This window comes from Anomaloglossus baeobatrachus, chromosome 11, assembly GCF_048569485.1.
Source record: "Anomaloglossus baeobatrachus isolate aAnoBae1 chromosome 11, aAnoBae1.hap1, whole genome shotgun sequence".
NCBI lineage: Eukaryota > Metazoa > Chordata > Amphibia > Anura > Aromobatidae > Anomaloglossus > Anomaloglossus baeobatrachus.
The window spans coordinates 5,105,237-5,125,181 of NC_134363.1; the positions used below are offsets into that span (position 1 = coordinate 5,105,237).

General features: G+C 55.6%; 1 protein-coding gene across 1 annotated transcript in view; it reads right to left on the reverse strand.

Annotated features, from left to right (window-relative positions):
• HSPG2 (heparan sulfate proteoglycan 2) overlaps window positions 1-18,683 on the reverse strand; it is a 281,820-nt gene extending 263,137 nt beyond the window's left edge. The window contains 2 exon segments of the mRNA XM_075328538.1: window positions 15,501-15,575; window positions 18,601-18,683. Of these exon segments, the coding sequence (XP_075184653.1) occupies window positions 15,501-15,570 (70 nt within the window). The 5' untranslated portion in view covers window positions 15,571-15,575; window positions 18,601-18,683.
• Window positions 18,684-19,945: the final 1,262 nt, after the last annotated feature.

Below are 19,945 nucleotides of genomic sequence, written 5' to 3' on the forward strand. Positions count from 1 at the left end.
CAACGAGGCAAAGACGGAGCAACGAGGCAAAGACGGAGCAACGAGGCAAAGACGGCGCAACCAGGCAAAGACGGCGCAACCAGGCAAAGACGGCGCAACCAGGCAAAGACGGCGCAACCAGGCAAAGACGGCGCAACCAGGCAAAGACGGAGCAACCCGGCAAAGACGGAGCAACCAGGCAAAGACGGAGCAACCAAGCAAAGACGGAGCAACCAGGCAAAGACGGAGCAACGAGGCAAAGACGGAGCAACGAGGCAAAGACGGAGCAACGAGGCAAAGACGGAGCAACCAGGCAAAGACGGAGCAACCAGGCAAAGACGGAGCAACCAGGCAAAGACGGAGCAACCAGGCAAAGACGGAGCAACCAGGCAAAGACGGAGCAACCAGGCAAAGACGGAGCAACCAGGCAAAGACGGGGCAACCAGGCAAAGACGGAGCAACCAGGCAAAGACGGAGCAACCAGGCAAAGACGGAGCAACCAGGCAAAGACGGAGCAACCAGGCAAAGACGGAGCAACCAGGCAAAGACGGAGCAACCAGGCAAAGACGGAGCAACCAGGCAAAGACGGAGCAACCAGGCAAAGACGGAGCAACCAGGCAAAGACGGAGCAACCAGGCAAAGACGGAGCAACCAGGCAAAGACGGAGCAACCAGGCAAAGACGGAGCAACCAGGCAAAGACGGGGCAACCAGGCAAAGACGGGGCAACCAGGCAAAGACGGAGCAACCAGGCAAAGACGGAGCAACCAGGCAAAGACGGAGCAACCAGGCAAAGACGGAGCAACCAGGCAAAGACGGAGCAACCAGGCAAAGACGGAGCAACCAGGCAAAGACGGGGCAACCAGGCAAAGACGGGGCAACCAGGCAAAGACGGGGCAACCAGGCAAAGACGGGGCAACCAGGCAAAGACGGGGCAACCAGGCAAAGACGGAGCAACCAGGCAAAGACGGGGCAACCAGGCAAAGACGGAGCAACCAGGCAAAGACGGGGCAACCAGGCAGACGGGGCAACGCCTCCTAAACAAACATCTAGACAAAGAAAAAGTAAAAGAAGGCAGCACTCCAAGATATGCAATAGAAAAAAATGGAATTTAGTCAGCCTATGGGGCGCGCAAAAATGAAAATTGCCTCGGACCCTCACTGCCTTGGGGCCCCCAGGGTCTACAGCAGGAGCTAGAACGATAATTACAACAATTAGAAAACTACGCACATCTGGTGTCACTGCATACGAAAAAATCCGATCAATATAATATAAAGTACATTAATTTGATTGGTAATGTCACAATTCTTCGACGCAGTGCATCTAGGACATGAGGGATTGTATGCCGAGCGGTATCTGCGCTGTCAGTGAGTGATGACCGCACAGTCATCCCTTCTGTTTCTGGAGGTGCTGCTGGTTCAGGTCTTCCATCTTCCAGTGATTGCCCAGTTACTTAACTGAACAGTCTCTATAGGGGGTAGAGGAAACTGGTCTGATATCTATAGGGGGTAGAGACCGGTCTGATATCTATAGGGGGAGAGGAGAACGGTCCGATATCTATAGGGGGTAGAGAACGGTCCGATATCTATAGGGGTAGAGGAAACTGGTCTGATATCTATAGGGGGTAGAGACCGGTCTGATATCTATAGGGGGTAGAGAACGGTCTGATATCTATAGGGGGTAGAGGAGAACGGTCCAATATCTATAGGGGGTAGAGGAGAACGGTCCGATATCTATAGGGGGTAGAGAACGGTCTGATATCTATAGGGGTGGAGGAGAACGGTCTGATATCTATAGGGGGTAGAGACCGGTCTGATATCTATAGGGGGTAGAGGAGAACGGTCTGATATCTATAGAGGTAGAAGAGAACGGTCTGATATCTATAGGGGTGGAGGAGAACGGTCTGATATCTATAGGGGTAGAAGAGAACGGTCTGATATCTATAGGGGGTAGAGGAGAACGGCCTGATATCTATAGGGGTGGAGGAGAACGGTCTGATATCTATAGGGGGTAGAGAACGGTCTGATATCTATAGGGGGAGAGGAGAACGGTCTGATATCTATAGGGGTGGAGGAGAACGGTCTGATATCTATAGGGGTGGAGGAGAACGGTCTGATATCTATAGGGGGAGAGGAGAACGGTCTGATATCTATAGGGGTAGAGGAGAACGGTCTGATATCTATAGGGGAGAGGAGAACGGTCTGATATCTATAGGGGTGGAGGAGAACGGTCTGATATCTATAGGGGTAGAGAACGGTCTGATATCTATAGGGGGTAGAGAACGGTCTGATATCTATAGGGGAGAGGAGAACGGTCTGATATTTATAGGAGTAGAGAAGAACGGTCTGATATCTATAGGGGGTAGAGGAGAATGGTCTGATATCTATAGGAGGTAGAGGAAACCGGTCTGATATCTATAGGGGTGGAGGACAACGATCTAATATCTATAGGGGGTAGAGGAGAACGGTCTGATATCTATAGGGGTAGAGGAGAACGGTCTGATATCTATAGGGGGTAGAGGAGAATGGTCTGATATCTATAGGGGTTAGAGAAGAATGGTATGATATCTATAGGGGTAGAGGAGAATGGTATGATATCTATAGGGGTAGAGGAGACCGGTCTGATATCTATAGGGGTGGAGGAGAACGCTCTGATATCTATAGGGTGGAGGAGAACGGTCCGATATCTATAAGGGGTAGAGGAGAACGGTCCGATATCTATAGGGGGTAGAGGAGAACGATCTGATATCTATAGGGGGTAGAGGAGAACGGTCATATATCTATAGGGGGTAGAGGAGAATGGTCTGATATCTAGAGGGGGTAGAGGAGAACGGTCTGATATCTATAGGGGTAGAGAACGGTCTGATATCTATAGGGGGTAGAGAACGGTCTGATATCTATAGGGGGAGAGAACGGTCTGATATCTATAGGGTGTAGAGAAGAACGGTCTGATATCTATAGGGGAGAGGAGAACGGTCAGATATCTATAGGGGTGGAGGAGAACGGTCTGATATTTATAGGGGTAGAGGACAACGGTCTGATATCTATAGGGGGTAGAGAAGAACGGTCTGATATCTATAGGGGGTAGAGGAGAATGGTCTGATATCTATAGGGGGTAGAGGAAACCGGTCTGATATCTATAGGGGTGGAGGACAACAATCTAATATCTATAGGGGGTAGAAGAGAACGGTCTGATATCTATAGGGGTAGAGGAGAACGGTCTGATATCTATAGGGGGTAGAGGAGAATGGTCTGATATCTATAGGGGTTAGAGAAGAATGGTATGATATTGTGAGGCAAACCCTGGGATATGAAGATGAATTATGACTTCCAGTCATAATCGCTCTCATCACTCCATGGCAGTGCCCCCTCCCTTCTTGTTCTCAGATGTCCAGCATCTGTGAAGGTGTCACATCCTAGCAACACATCCCATGGCCATCTCCTGTGATATGGAGATTAGGTGATGTGGGAACAATGGACACAGGATGACTCCCTGCCGTGACCCTGTAGTAGGGGCTGCTATCTAGTTAGCAAGCTTGGAAGTATCCAGACAGGACGACTCCAGTAAAAAATGGTTCATATCTCGCAAGCCATATTTCCGATAAATATGGCAACCATAAAAATGGTGTCTCCGCATGCGGACGATGCTGGCACACCCTTTTTATGGGAGCAGGACCTGGGGAAATACCCCAGGCGTGATATCAGCCAATGGGGAACTAGTAGACAAGTCATGAGTCCTCTCGTTCTGTAGCTAAATTCATAGCTGTCACAATGAGAGCGTCGGCGTCCGCCTACGACGCTCCCAGGCCAAGTTATGGCCATATTCCATGTTGTGGATTTTGTCCATAACTCCAGCCAGGGGTGGAGCAGTGCTCCCTCTGAGGTCACTAAGGTAGGAGGGGACCTGGATTTGCCCAGGTTGATAACCCTACTTCGGCCATTTTCCAGTGTTCTTTTGCTCGGGGGCCTGGTTGGGAAAGACCTGTGAGGGAGTTCCTGGAAACCTGGTCTACAGCGCCCCCCTGTGGCCAGACGCACAAGGTAACTGCTGGAACTGTGTATGCCTGTTTGTAACCCATGCTTTGATTGTAACTGTACTCTGACATATGTATATTCTGTAGATTCCCTATTGTATATATTGTAGTTTCTAGTGTGGCTTAGGCCGATTAAATTATATAATTAATCTTGGGCTGTTCTGTTATCTCGATCTTGAATCCCACGTCTGTGTGTTCGGCTAATAGTTACCATGAAGCGGTTGGTGGCAGCGAGTTGTGCCAAGGATTATTGTGGGGAGGCCAGTGAGATTCGGGGAGGTTTTATATATTCCGCCCGCGGAGGTCGGGGGAATATATACCCTACTCTCACCGGGGACCCTTCAATAATCGGCATAAGTAGTATAGCGGCCTCCTTGCTTATTGTCGGGCAATTCCATAATTGGCCTGACTATAAGAGGGGCGCTAGAGAGCGCGTCACGTGCTCTGTCTGTCGGTCGGGAGGTATAAAGGAGGGGTGACCCCCCACTTGTTACCCCCCGATTGTGACGTACTGGTAGCCAGCGCGGGGGATTTCTGAGTGACCCCCCGGTGGTTCGTGACATATTGGTGGCATAGCGGTGGGATCGAGATAATAGTGTGTGTGAGTGTGAGACCCATACTCCCAGACACTAAAGACTGCCTGCAGCAGCTGTGGCTGCTGGGGTCTTCAGACTAGCTCAACACTAGAGTGTCAGAGTGCAGATACTGTAAGGTGTGTGGAGGCATCAGGTGTCAGTTCTGTGTCAGTGACCAAAAGTCTGCAAGAATGGCTGATGGCACCAGGAGCAGAGCTAGGCAACTGGCCAATGCTAAAGCAGGAGCCGAAGAGAGGGAGGACGGTGCTGTGGACAGTAATGAGGAGGTTGCCCACGAGTCCTCCAGGAGCTCGACGCCAGAAAACCGTTCTGCAGAGGACAGCGCACAACCTGGCAATTATGGACAAGATGAGGAGCAGCTCACCCAAGGGTCCTCAACGAGCCAGATGCCAGCCCTCCGCTCTGCAATGGACAGTGAATCACCTGGCTCTGCAGCGTGCCGCAGATCACCACTTGCCAATCCCTCCGGCCTGAGAGGTGCAGAGGCCCTCCTTCAAGCTGCCTTGGCCAGGCTTATGGCTGGAGACCGGGATACCTACGAGATACTCATGGCCGAGCGTGGGCGACAGGCAGCGCGTGACGCTGAGGCTGCGGAGCGGCAAGCAGCGCGTGACGCTGAGGCTGCGGAACGGCAAGCAGCGCGTGAGGCTGCGGAGCGGCAGGCAGCGCGTGAAGAGCGAGAGCGAGAGCGACAGGCAGACCGTGACTACCAGCTGCAGCTAGCTCAGCTCCGGCCCTCATCAGCCACATGTGACCTTCAAAACACCAAACTTCCAAAGGTCCGTGTTGAGGACTTCCCAGTGCTGGAGAAGGATGGAGACTTGGACTCTTTCCTGACTGCTTTTGAACGGACTTGCTTGCAGCACCATCTGGACAAGGATCAGTGGGCCAAATACCTGACCCCCCGTCTAAGGGGTAAGGCCCTGGATATCCTTGGGGACTTGCCTGCTGAGGCAGATCAGGGCTACGACACCATCAAGCGGGCCCTGATCCAACAGTACAACCTCACTCCAGAGTCCTACCGCAAGAAGTTCCGGACCCTGCAAAAGGGACCAAAGGACTCCTGGGCTGACCACCGGCGGGCACTTGCCCGAGCTGCCGACCACTGGACCCAAGGCCTGCAGCTGTCCACCGGACCGGAGATCCTGGACTTGTTCATCACGGAGCAACTCTTGTGGAACTGCCCTGAGGATCTCCGCCAGTTCATCCGAGACCAGAAGCCAAAGGGGTCCACGGCTACAGCTGCCCTGGCCGATGACTACACCAACAATCGGGCTCCTGAGGCCAGGAGAGCAGCCACCAGCAGCACCTGGAGAGGGGGTAAGATGAACTCTGCGACTGCCCCACCTGCCCCTAGACTGCAGGGGGTGTCCCCCTCAACTCCCCTCTCCAGGCCCGTGGCAGAACCAAGACGGTGCCACCAGTGCAACTTACCTGGACACTTCAAGGCCATGTGCCCTCAGCGTCCCAAGGCCCCGGCTCCGTCCCCGTCCCAAGGGCCGCCCAAGGTGTATTGTGTGGGTGTGGGTGGTGGTAGGTCCCTGGACAGCTTCCAACCTGTCACCGTCGGCCGGTCTGTGACCATAGGACTGCGAGACAGCGCCTCGGAGGTGACTCTGGTGCGGCCTGACATGGTGTCCCCCCAAGACTTGATCCCGGGAAAAACCCTCGCTGTCTCCGGGATTGGAGGCATTGACCCGGCGCTGCCTGTTGCTGACATTTATGTGGACTGGGGCGCAGGGCGAGGGGTGAGGGAGGTGGGGGTAACTGATCGGATCCCTGCAAACGTGCTACTTGGGACAGATTTGGGGCAGATAACCTCCCAGTTTGGGCCCCCCCCAAGGGCTGAACCTTCAGCCCGTACTGACATGACTCCTAACAATGTTAATGTGTTATCTATGAATGATGTAAGGGAGGAGGGAGTGAACTCTGATATTTCTGCTTGCATAGACACCATAGACACACACTCAGCTGCAGCTGTGACAGGGGAGGGGGTCAGAGAAAGGTGTGACAATGCCTCTACAAGTAACCAGCCAGTGAGCTGGGATCTGTTGCCCTCTGCAGGGATAAGCAGAGAGCAGGGTGCTGCAGGGGGAGGACCAGTGTGTGGGGTGGGGGCTACCACAGCAAATGTGGGGTCCCCAGAGATTTCACAGCGGGGTTCTGTTGCTGCAGGAGGGGAACAGGCAGGTGAGATTGGGGCCGGTCCAGGAGCGGAAGTGCTCCCAGGTAAGATCTCGGTGCATGGTTCCCCCACAACCGGGGTGTCAGGAAGCCAGGTAGGTCTGCCTGAACCGGCGACTTGGTCAGGAACGGAGGAGGAGCAGGCACGACCCACGGTCGCAGCGGCTGTGGCCGCTGTCACCCGCAGTGGGAGTGCTGGAAGCCAAGGGGCCTCCCGGAGGTCCGATAGCTCTTCCCCTTCTGACCAAGTGGCAGCCGAGTCAGGCGGAGGCCAGGACACAGGTCCCGGGGTACTGACCGAAGATGTGACAGTCTCGTCGATTCTGGCCACATCTAGTCAGGGGTTTCAGGCAGCGTTAGAAGCTGACGACAGCCTGAAAGCTCTTAAGGAGCAGGCGGCACAGCCTCCCTCGGACTCGGACCCGGAGCGAGTGGTCTGGGACCAAGGACGGCTGTACCGGGCCACGGTCCAGCAGGGTTCACCGGAGGCGTGGCCCAGGGACCGACAGTTGGTGGTACCCTATCCGTTCCGGACGGAGTTGTTGCGGATCGCACATGAGATTCCGATGGCCGGACACCTAGGGATCGCTAAGACCAAGGCCAGGTTAAACCAGCATTTCTACTGGCCAAAAATGGGGGCCGATGTGGCTGCCTACTGCCGTTCGTGTGAAACCTGTCAGAGAGTGGGGAAGGCGGGGCCACACCCCAAAGCCCCACTAGTATCTCTGCCAATCATCGATGAGCCTTTCAGGAGGGTGGCTGTGGATCTGGTCGGCCCGCTGGCCATCCCCAGCAGCTCCGGGAAACGCTTCATACTGACGGTAGTGGACTATGCCACCCGGTACCCAGAAGCAGTGGCCTTGTCGTCCATTCGGGCTGACAAGGTGGCCACCGCATTGCTGGAGATTTTCTCCCGAGTGGGTTTTCCCCAGGAAATGCTCACTGACCGGGGGACCCAATTCATGTCCCAGCTGATGGAAGCCCTCTGTAAGCAAGTCCAGGTGCGACATCTGGTGGCCAGCCCGTACCATCCACAGACTAATGGCCTGTGCGAGCGGTTTAATGGCACCTTAAAGCAGATGCTTAAGATGTTGGTCGACTCCCATGGGCGTGACTGGGAGCGGTATCTCCCACACCTGTTATTTGCTTACCGGGAGGTTCCACAGGCCTCAACAGGATTCTCACCGTTTGAGCTCCTGTACGGGCGACGTGTGCGGGGCCCCCTGGCTCTGGTGAAAGAGGCTTGGGAAGGGGATTTGGCCACCCCTGGAGTGTCGGTTATCGAGTATGTCATGCGCTTCCGGGACAAAATGCAGGCCTTGACGCAACTGGTACACGACAATATGGCTCAAGCCCAGGCCGATCAGAAGCGTTGGTACGACCAGAACGCTTGTGAGAGGACCTACCAAGTGGGTCAAAAGGTGTGGGTACTGGTCCCCGTACCACAGGACAAGCTTCAGGCAGCCTGGGAAGGCCCATACCTCGTGTACCAGCAGCTCAACCCTGTGACGTACCTGGTCACCCTGGACCCTGCCCGTGGAAGGCGGAAGCCCTTCCATGTGAACATGATGAAGGCACATCATGAGCGGGAGGCATGTGCGCTCCCCGTGTGCAACCTGCCCGAGGAGGGAGAAGCGGAAACCCTCTTGGATATGCTAGCCCAGGTTAGGGCAGGCGGATCCATTGAGGATGTGGAGGTTGGCCACCAGCTCTTGGAGGACCAACGGTCCCAGCTGTGGGCCACCCTACACCCCTTCCGGGGGTTGTTTACCAACCAGCCCGGAAGGACTAACTTGGCTGTCCATCACGTGGACACTGGGGATCATCCCCCGATCCGGCGTTCAGCATATCGGGTCTCCCTGGAGGTGCAGCAACACATGCGCCAGGAGATTGACGAGATGCTGAAGCTGGGGGTGATCCAGGCATCCAACAGCGCTTGGGCCTCGCCTGTAGTCCTCGTCCCTAAGAAGGACCGAACCACTCGGTTCTGCGTGGACTACAGGGGGCTCAATGCTGTCACAGTCGCCGATGCGTACCCAATGCCACGCATCGATGACCTGCTCGATCAGTTGGCCGGGGCTCAGTACCTGACCATCATGGATCTGAGCCGGGGATATTGGCAGATCCCCCTGACTCGCAAGGCCAGGGAACGCTCTGCCTTTATTACCCCATTTGGACTGTACGAGTCCACGGTGATGCCATTCGGGATGAGGAATGCCCCTGCCACTTTCCAGCGGATGGTCAACACCCTGCTCAAGGGACTTGAAGGGTACGCGGCCGCGTACCTGGATGACATTGCCGTCTTCAGTCCCACCTGGGAAGATCACCTAGAGCATCTAGCACAGGTGCTCAGGCGGATCCACCAGGCAGGTTTGACCATCAAGCCGGGAAAGTGTCAGCTGGCCATGAGCGAGGTCCAGTACCTCGGTCACCGGGTAGGCGGGAGAACACTGAAGCCCGAGCCTGAGAAAGTGGAAGCCATCGCATCCTGGCCCACCCCCAGGACCAAGAAGCAGGTGATGTCCTTCTTGGGGACCGCTGGGTACTATAGGAGGTTTGTTCCATGCTATAGTAGCCTGGCAAAGCCCTTGACGGACCTCACCAAGAAGAAGCTGCCCTCTGCAGTCGATTGGACAATGGACTGCGAGACAGCCTTCCGGGCCCTAAAGGACGCCCTGTCCAGCCCGCCCGTGCTACAGGCAGCCGACTTCACGCGGCCGTTTGTAGTACAGACCGACGCCAGTGACTTCGGCCTCGGTGCGGTGCTCAGCCAGGTGGACTCTGCGAGCCAAGAGCACCCAGTCTTGTACCTGAGCAGGAAGCTGTTACCACGGGAAGTGGCCTATTCCACGATGGAAAAGGAGTGCCTGGCCATAGTGTGGGCCCTGCAGCGTCTGCAACCCTATCTATACGGGCGCCACTTCATCGTGGAGACGGACCACAATCCCCTCAGCTGGTTGCACACCGTCTCTGGGACGAATGGGCGATTGTTGCGATGGAGCCTTGCGCTCCAGCAATACAACTTCACCATTCGCCACAAAAGGGGCCGGGACCACGGTAACTCAGACGGGCTGTCCCGACAAGGAGAGGTCGCGGACGGGCGCACGGGGGAACACCGGAGTGTGCTGCCCCCTAGCGCCCTCAAAAGGGGGGAGGTGTGAGGCAAACCCTGGGATATGAAGATGAATTATGACTTCCAGTCATAATCGCTCTCATCACTCCATGGCAGTGCCCCCTCCCTTCTTGTTCTCAGATGTCCAGCATCTGTGAAGGTGTCACATCCTAGCAACACATCCCATGGCCATTATTATTATTATTATTATTATTGTTTATTTATAGAGCACCATTGATTCCATGGTGCTGTACATGAGGGGGTTACATACAGAATACATGTACACGTTACAATAGACAGACTAGCACAGGGGGAAGAGGGCCCTGCCCTTGCGGGCTTACATCCTAAAGGATTTTGGGGAGGAGACAGTAGGTGGGATGTAGGTGGGGCGGCAGCTCCGCACGGTGGTGGGGCGGCAGCTCCGCACGGTGGTGGGGCGGCAGCTCCGCACGGTGGTGGGGCGGCAGCTCCGCACGGTGGTGGGGCGGCAGCTCCGCACGGTGGTGGGGCGGCAGCTCCGCACGGTGGTGGGGCGGCAGCTCCGCACGGTGGTGGGGCGGCAGCTCCGCACGGTGGTGGGGCGGCAGCTCCGCACGGTGGTGGGGCGGCAGCTCCGCACGGTGGTGGGGCGGCAGCTCCGCACGGTGGTGAAGCAGTGAGGTCATTGAAGGTTATAGGCATTTCTGAACAGATGAGTCTTTAGGTTCCGTTTGAAGCTTGCGAGTGTAGTAGATAGTCTGACGTGTTGAGGCAGTGAGTTCCAGGAGACTGGGGATGCTCGGGAGAAGTCTTGGAGTCGGTTGCATGAGGAGCGAATGAGAGAGGAGGATAGAAGGAGATCTTGGGAGGACCGGAGGTTACGTTTTGGAGTGTAGCGAGAGATTAGTTCAGAGATATATGGAGGAGACAGATTATGGATAGCTTTGTAGGTCAGTGTTAGTAATTTGAATTGGATACGGTGGAAGATTGGGAGCCAGTGGAGGGACCATCTCCTGTGATATGGAGATTAGGTGATGTGGGAACAATGGACACAGGATGACTCCCTGCCGTGACCCTGTAGTAGGGGCTGCTATCTAGTTAGCAAGCTTGGAAGTATCCAGACAGGACGACTCCAGTAAAAAATGGTTCATATCTCGCAAGCCATATTTCCGATAAATATGGCAACCATAAAAATGGTGTCTCCGCATGCGGACGATGCTGGCACACCCTTTTTATGGGAGCAGGACCTGGGGAAATACCCCAGGCGTGATATCAGCCAATGGGGAACTAGTAGACAAGTCATGAGTCCTCTCGTTCTGTAGCTAAATTCATAGCTGTCACAATGAGAGCGTCGGCGTCCGCCTACGACGCTCCCAGGCCAAGTTATGGCCATATTCCATGTTGGGATATTGTCCATAACTCCAGCCAGGGGTGGAGCAGTGCTCCCTCTGAGGTCACTAAGGTAGGAGGGGACCTGGATTTGCCCAGGTTGATAACCCTACTTCGGCCATTTTCCAGTGTTCTTTTGCTCGGGGGCCTGGTTGGGAAAGACCTGTGAGGGAGTTACTGGAAACCTGGTCTACAGCGCCCCCCTGTGGCCAGACGCACAAGGTAACTGCTGGAACTGTGTATGCCTGTTTGTAACCCATGCTTTGATTGTAACTGTACTCTGACATATGTATATTCTGTAGATTCCCTATTGTATATATTGTAGTTTCTAGTGTGGCTTTAGGCCGATTAAATTATATAATTAATCTTGGGCTGTTCTGTTATCTCGATCTTGAATCCCACGTCTGTGTGTTCGGCTAATAGTTACCGTGAAGCGGTTGGTGGCAGCGAGTTGTGCCAAGGATTATTGTGGGGAGGCCAGTGAGATTCGGGGAGGTTTTATATATTCCGCCCGCGGAGGTCGGGGGAATATATACCCTACTCTCACCGGGGACCCTTCAATAATCGGCATAAGTAGTATAGCGGCCTCCTTGCTTATTGTCGGGCAATTCCATAATTGGCCTGACTATAAGAGGGGCGCTAGAGAGCGCGTCACGTGCTCTGTCTGTCGGTCGGGAGGTATAAAGGAGGGGTGACCCCCCACTTGTTACCCTCCGATTGTGACGTACTGGTAGCCAGCGCGGGGGATTTCTGAGTGACCCCCCCGGTGGTTCGTGACAGATATCTATAGGGGTAGAGGAGACCGGTCTGATATCTATAGGGGTGGAGGAGAACGGTCCGATATCTATAGGGGGTAGAGGAGAACGGTCCGATATCTATAGGGGGTAGAGGAGAACGATCTGATATCTATAGGGGGTAGAGGAGAACGGTCATATATCTATAGGGGGTAGAGGAGAATGGTCTGATATCTATAGGGGGTAGAGAAGAACGGTATGCTATCTATAGGGGTAGAGGAGACCGGTCTGATATCTATAGGGGTGAAGGAGAACGGTCTGATATCTATAGGGGTGGAGGAGAACGCTCCGATATTAATAGGGGGTAGAGGAGAACGGTCCGATATCTATAGGGGGTAGAGGAGAACGATCTGATATCTATAGGGGGTAGAGGAGAACGGTCTGATATCTATAGTGGGTAGAGGAGAACGGTCTGATTGATATAGAGGTAGAAGAAAACAGTCTGATATCTATAGGGGGTAGAGGAGAATGGTCTGATATTTATAGGGGTTAGAGAAGAATGGTATGATATCTATAGGGGTAGAGGAGAACGGTCTGATATCTATAGGGGAGTAGGAGAACGGTCTGATATCTATAGGGGTAGAGGAGAACGGTCTGATATCTATAGGGGTAGAGGAGAACGATCTGATATCTATAGGGGTAGAGGAGAACGATCTGATATCTATAGGGGAGAGGAGAACGGTCTGATATCTATAGGGGGTAGAGGAGAACGATCTGATATCTATAGGGGAGAGGAGAACGGTCTGATATCTATAGGGGTAGAGGAGAACGGTCTGATATCTATAGGGGGTAGAGGACAACGGTCTGATATCTATAGGGGTGGAGGAGAACGGTCTGATATCTATAGGGGTAGAGGACAAGGGTCTGATATCTATAGTGGTGGAGGAGAACGGTCTGATTTCTAGAGTCGCGGTGGTGACGTGGCCGCTGTGTGGCTCTCTCAGTCTCCTGGTTTAATCTGCCGCACAATGCCGATACTTTATACATTGTGCTACTAGTGTTACGGAGGCTTGTGAGGATGGACCCCGTCATGGCGCAGCGAGGGAGTCCCGACTACAAATCACTCACATCATACTGGAGAACAGGGGGTTAACGTGGCCTCTACGTGGTAAGAAGAAAACGGGAGAAAGCACAAAGCCCCCGTTGTGAGATGAAGCGGAAGCACAGCGCTGCCCAAACCGCCACAACACCAGGCACTCAGGGGTTAACAAGCCACAGAAACGGGGGGGGGTGAAGAGGGCCGTATACAGCCCCCCAACATGCAGCATCCAACATGCCTCCAATGTACAGAACCCCTACATGTATCCCCCCTAATATACAGAACCCCCTACATGTACCCCCCCAATATACAGGACCCCCTACATGTATCCTCCTCCAATATACAGGACCCCCTACATGTATCCCCCAATATACAGGACTCCCTACATGTATCCTTCCCCAATATACAGGACCCCCTACATGTATCCCCCAATATATAGGACTCCCTACATGTATCCTTCCCCAATATACAGGACCCCCTACATGTATCCCCCAATATACAGGACTCCCTATATGTATCGTCCCCCAATAAACAGGACCCCCTACATGTATCCTCCCCCAATAAACAGGACCCCCTACATGTATCCTCCCCCAATATACAGGACCCCCAACATGTATCCTCCCAAATATACAGGACCCCCTACATGTATCCTCCTCCAATATACAGGACCCCCTACATGTATCCTCCTCCAATATACAGGACCCCCTACATGTATCCTCCCCCAATGTACAGGACCCCCTACATGTATCCTCCCCCAATATACAGGACCACCTACATGTATCCTCCCCCAATATACAGGACCCCCTAAATGAACCCTCCACAATATAAAAGGACCCCCTACATGTATTCTCCCCAATATACAGGACCCCCTACATGTATCCTCCTCCAATATACAGGACCCCCTCCATGTATCCTCCCCCAATATACAAGCCCCCCCTCCATGTATCCTCCCCCAATGTACAGGACCCCCTCCATGTATCCTCCCCCAATATACAAGACCCCCTCCATGTATCCTCCCCCAATGTACAGGACCCCCTCCATGTATCCTCCCCCAATGTACAGGACCCCCTCCATGTATCCTCCCCCAATATACAAGACCCCCCTCCATGTATCCTCCCCCAATGTACAGGACCCCCTACATGTATCCTCCCCAATATACAGGACCCCCTACATGTATCCTCCCCCAATATACAGGACCCCCTACATGTATCCCCCCAATATACAGGACCCCCTACATGTATCCCCCCAATATACAGGACCCCCTACATGTATCCCCCCAATATACAGGACCCCCTACATGTATCCTCCTCCAATATACAGGACCCCCTATATGTATCCTCCCTCAATGTACAGGACCCCCTACATGTATCCTACTCCAATATACAGGACCCCCTACATGTATCCTCCCCCAATGTACAGGACCCCCTACATGTATCCTCTCCAATATACAGGATCCCCTACATGTATCCTCCCCAATATACAGGACCCCTACATGTATCCTCCTCCAATATACAGGACCCCCTACATGTATCCCCCCAATATACAGGACCCCCTACATGTATCCCCCCAATATACAGGACCCACTACATGTATCCCCCCAATATACAGGACCCCCTACATGTATCCTCCTCCAATATACAGGACCCCCTATATGTATCCTCCCTCAATGTACAGGACCCCCTACATGTATCCTCCTCCAATATACAGGACCCCCTACATGTATCCTCCCCCAATGTACAGGACCCCCTACATGTATCCTCCCCAATATACAGGATCCCCTACATGTATCCTCCCCAATATACAGGACCCCCTACATGTATCCTCCCCCCAATGTACAGGACCCCCTACATGTATCCTCCCCTAATATACAGGACCCCCTACATGTATCCCCCCAATATACAGGACCCCCTACATGTATCCTCCTCCAATATACAGGACCCCCTACATGTATCCCCCCAATATACAAGACCCCCTCCATATATCCTCCCCCAATATACAGGACCCCCTACATGTATCCTCCCCCAATATACAGGACCCCTTACATGTATCCTCCCCCAGTATACAGGACCCTCTACATGTATCCTCCCACAATGTACAGGACCCCCTACATGTATCCTCCCCAATATACAGGACCCCCTACATGTATCCTCCCCTAATATACAGGACCCCCTACATGTATCCCCCCAATATTCAGGACCCCCTACATGTATCCTCCCCCAATATACAGGACCCCCTACATGTATCCTCCCCCAATATACAGGACCCCCTACATGTATCCTCCTCCAATATACAAGACCCCTACATGTACCCCTTATTGTAGCTTGTGACCCGTAATACACAGTTAGGGGTGTCAGCACGTGCAGAGGATGAGGGCCACACAACTCCAGCAGAACTTACTCAGGAATGGTTCTTGGTCCAGTTCAGAGACACTTATACCTGCCAGCTGTGGAGCTAACGGGGTCACCATCGACCCTGTGCGTGGGAGGCGTAAACATGGAAAGCACGGGGGAACAAGGGGAGGATGAGGAAATCGAGAGGAGCGTGGGAGGGGGGGAACAAGGGAAGTATGGGAAAGCCGAGAGGAGCACAGGAGGGGGGGAACAAGGGAAGTATGGGGAAACCGAGAGGAGCGCGGGAGGGGTGAACAAGGGGAGGATGAGGAAATCGAGAGGAGTGCGGGAGGGGGGAACAAGGGAAGTATGGGGAAACCGAGAGGAGCGCAGGAGGGGGGAACAAGGGGAGGATGAGGAAATCGAGAGGAGCGCGGGAGGGGGGAACAAGGGAAGTATGGGGAAACCGAGAGGAGCGCGGGAGGGGGAACAAGGGAAGTATGGGGAAACCGAGAGGAGCGCGAGAGGGGTGAACAAGGGGAAGATGAGGAAATCGAGAGGAGTGCGGGAGGTGGGAACAAGGGAAGTATGGGGAAACCGAGAGTAGCGCGGGATGTGGGGAACAAGGGGAGGATGAGGAAATCGAGAGGAGCGCAGGAGGGGGGAACAAGGGGAGGATGAGGAAATCGGGAGGAGCACGGGAAAGGGGGACAAGGGGAGGATGAGGAAATCAAGAGGAGTGCGGGAGGGGGAACAAGGGGAGGATGAGAAAATCGAGATGAGCGCAGGAGGTGGGAACAAGGGGAGGATGAGGAAATCGAGAGGAGCACAGGAGGGGGGAACAAGGGGAGGATGAGGAAATCGGGAGGAGCACGGGAAAGGGGGACAAGGGGAGGATGAGGAAATCAAGAGGAGTGCGGGAGGGGGAACAAGGGGAGGATGAGAAAATCGAGATGAGCGCAGGAGGTGGGAACAAGGGAAGTATGGGGAAACCGAGAGGAGCACGGGAGGGGGGAACAATGGGAGGATGAGGAAATCGAGAGGAGCACGGGAGGGGAGAACAAGGGGAGGATGAGGAAATCGAGAGAAGCGCAGGAGGGGGGGGGACAAGGGCAGTATGGGGGAGGGGGACAAGGGGATCATGGAAGCGAAACAATAGGAGCACAAGGGAAACCAAAGGGAGCACAGAAGGGGGAGCAAGGAGATTATGGGGAGGACAAGCGAGACGAGAAAATAACGGGAAGAATGCGGGAAACGAGGGAAGCACAGAGGGGGGAACAAGGAGAGCATGGGGAGGACAAGGAGATTATGGGGAGGACAAGGGAGACGAGAAAATAACGGGAAAAATGGGGGAAACGAGGGAAGCACAGAGGGGGGAACAAGGAGAGCATGGGGAGGACAAGGAGATTATGGGGAGGACAAGGGAGACGAGAAAATAACGGGAAGAATGGGGGAAACGAGGGAAGCACAGAGGGGGGAACAAGGAGAGCATGGGGAGGGCAAGGGAGCACGAGGGAATAAAGGGGAATGAGAGGAGCATGTGTGAATGAGGGGAAGGGAATTGAGAAGGGATTGGGGTGAGTATGGGGGAAAGAAAGAACAGGGAAAAAAGGAAAATATTTCATTTAAATCTCAAGATAATTAATTAGTGCTCCTCTAGCTTCTCTACATCAGCACAAAGCATGCTGGGAAGGTCTATAGACACCAGTAATCTCCGGGGGAGCACAGTCCCTATAGATTCTATACAACCCCAGCTCTGACAGAGTTGATGTGTCCTAGCCCATGTGCTGCGTCTCCAGCAGAGAAGCCATCTGGCGTCCATTATCCCATCATTCCTCACACATCATCCTGTCATTACTCCAAATACATGTGGAGAACTCCCAACATCCCAGAGCCATGAGTCATAATAGGGGTGCTGGTACTATTGCTGCAGTCCTCGACGTTCGGACTCAAAGTATGATATACAGGTACAGGAACCACCCTTGACATTGTTTAGGGCGCTGGGGACGTCCATCTCCCGAGGGCGCCGGGGACGTCCATCTCCCGGGGGCGCCGGGGACGTCCATCTCCCGGGGGCGCCGGGGACGTCCATCTCCCGGGGGCGCCGGGGACGTCCATCTCCCGGGGGCGCCGGGGACGTCCATCTCCCGGGGGCGCCGGGGACGTCCATCTCCCGGGGGCGCCGGGAACGTCCATCTCCCGGGGGCGCCGGGAACGTCCATCTCCCGGGGGCGCCGGGGACGTCCATCTCCCGGGGGCGCCGGGGACGTCCATCTCCCGGGGGCGCCGGGGACGTCCATCTCCCGGGGGCGCCGGGGACGTCCATCTCCCGGGGGCGCCGGGGACGTCCATCTCCCGAGGGCGCCGGGGACGTCCATCTCCCGAGGGCGCCGGGGACGTCCATCTCCCGAGGGCGCCGGGGACGTCCATCTCCCGAGGGCGCCGGGGACGTCCATCTCCCGGGGGCGCCGGGGACGTCCATCTCCCGGGGGCGCCGGGGACGTCCATCTCCCGGGGGCGCCGGGGACGTCCATCTCCCGGGGGCGCCGGGGACGTCCATCTTCTCAGGGTGCTGGGGACGTCCATCTCCCGAGGGCGCCGGGGACGTCCATCTTCTCAGGGTGCTGGGGACGTCCATCTCCCGGGGGCGCCGGGGACGTCCATCTCCCGGGGGCGCCGGGGACGTCTATCTCCCGGGGGCGCCGGGGACGTCCATCTCCCGAGGTTGCTGGGGCAGCCATTGTTACATAGACCCATATCGCCCACTGATCGGTCCGGACATCCTGGGTGGCTGGAGTAGCAGCAGCTGAGTGTGTGGACGGTGATGTGGAGCCCACACTGGTGCTCGGGCAGAGGCTTCCTGGCTTCCGCCCTTTGCCAGGACCATGTGAGGCCGGGAGGCTCCAGGCTGAGGGTGGTCGGGTCAGGGTTCCTGGTTGCTTGTCCATATCAGGGTGATAATTACACGTGCCGGATCGTCCTGATCTAACACTACATACCAGGACGTGGCAGAACAGCAAACCTCGCCCCAACCGCAGCACCAGCCGCGTGATACCACAGTTGTGCGGATGGGCAAGAAGGTGCTCAGCACAGCTGGGGGTCTGTGACTAACTGCATGTGGTGGAATCGGACCCCAGTCACCGACGCTCAGCACCAGCCAATCTCACCTGTATAGAAGGAGGCAAGTGTTGAGGTCGATATGGTTGTGACTCCTTCCGTCACCGGGATGCCGCTGCCGATCTCACTGCTGCCCCGGTCATCTAAAATGAGATGAAGACACTAGTCAGAATGCTGGGGGAGCCACGCATGGGGGGAGGCGGAGGGGGGGCTGGGGAGCCACGTATGGGGAGAGCCATGCAGGGAGGGAAAGTGGGAGGGGGTTGGGGTTAGCCTTGCACGAGGTAGGCACGCAGGGAGGAGGGGGCTGGGGTTAGATATGCATGGGGTAGGCACGCAAGGTGGAGGGCTGGGGTTAGCCTTGCACAGGGTAGTCACGCAGGGAGGAGGGAGCTCGGGTTAGCCTTGCACAGGGTAGGCACGCAGGGAGGAGGGGGCTGGGGTTAGCCTTGCACAGGGTAGGCACGCAGGGAGGAGAGGGCTGGGGTTAGCCATGCACAGGGTAGGCACACAGGGAGGAAGGGGCTGGGGTTAGCCTTACACATGGTAGGCACGCAGGGAGGAGGGGGCTGGGGTTAGCTTTGCACAGGGCAGGCACGAAGGCTGGTGGGGGGCTGGGGTTAGCCTTGCATGGGGCAGGTACGCAGGGAGGAGGGGGCTAGGGTTAGCTTTGCACAGAGCATGCACGCAGGGTGGTGGGGGCTGGGGTTAGATATGCATGGGACAGGCACGCAAAGAGGAGGGGGCTGGGGTTAGCTTTGCACAGGGCAGGCTCGCAGAGTGGTGGGGGCTGGGGTTAGATATGCATGGGGTAGGCACGCAGGGAGGAGGGGGCTGGTTTTAGCCTTGCACAGGGCAGGCACGCAGGGAGGAGGGGGCTGGGGTTAGCTTTGCACAGGGCAGGCTCGCAGAGTGATGGGGGGCTGGGGTTAGATATGCATGGGGCAGGCACGCACGGAGGAGGGGGCTGGGGTTAGCTTTGCACAGGGCAGGCTCGCAGAGTGGTGGGGGGCTGGTAGGCACGCAGGGAGGAGGGGGCTGGGGTTAGCTTTGCACAGGGCAGGCTCGCAGAGTGGTGGGGGGCTGGTAGGCACGCAGGGAGGAGGGGGCTGGGTTAGCTTTGCACAGGGCAGGCTCGCAGAGTGGTGGGGGGCTGGGGTTAGATATGCATGGGGTAGGCACGCACGGAGGAGGGGGCTGGGGTTAGCTTTGCACAGGGCATGCACGCAGGGTGGTGGGGGGCTGGGGTTAGATATGCATGGGGTAGGCACGCAGGGAGGAGGGGGCTGGGGTTAGCTTTGCACAGGGCAGGCACGCAGGGAGGAGGGGGCTGGGGTTAGCTTTGCACAGGGCAGGCACGCAGGGTGGTGGGGGCTGGGGTTAGATATGCACAGG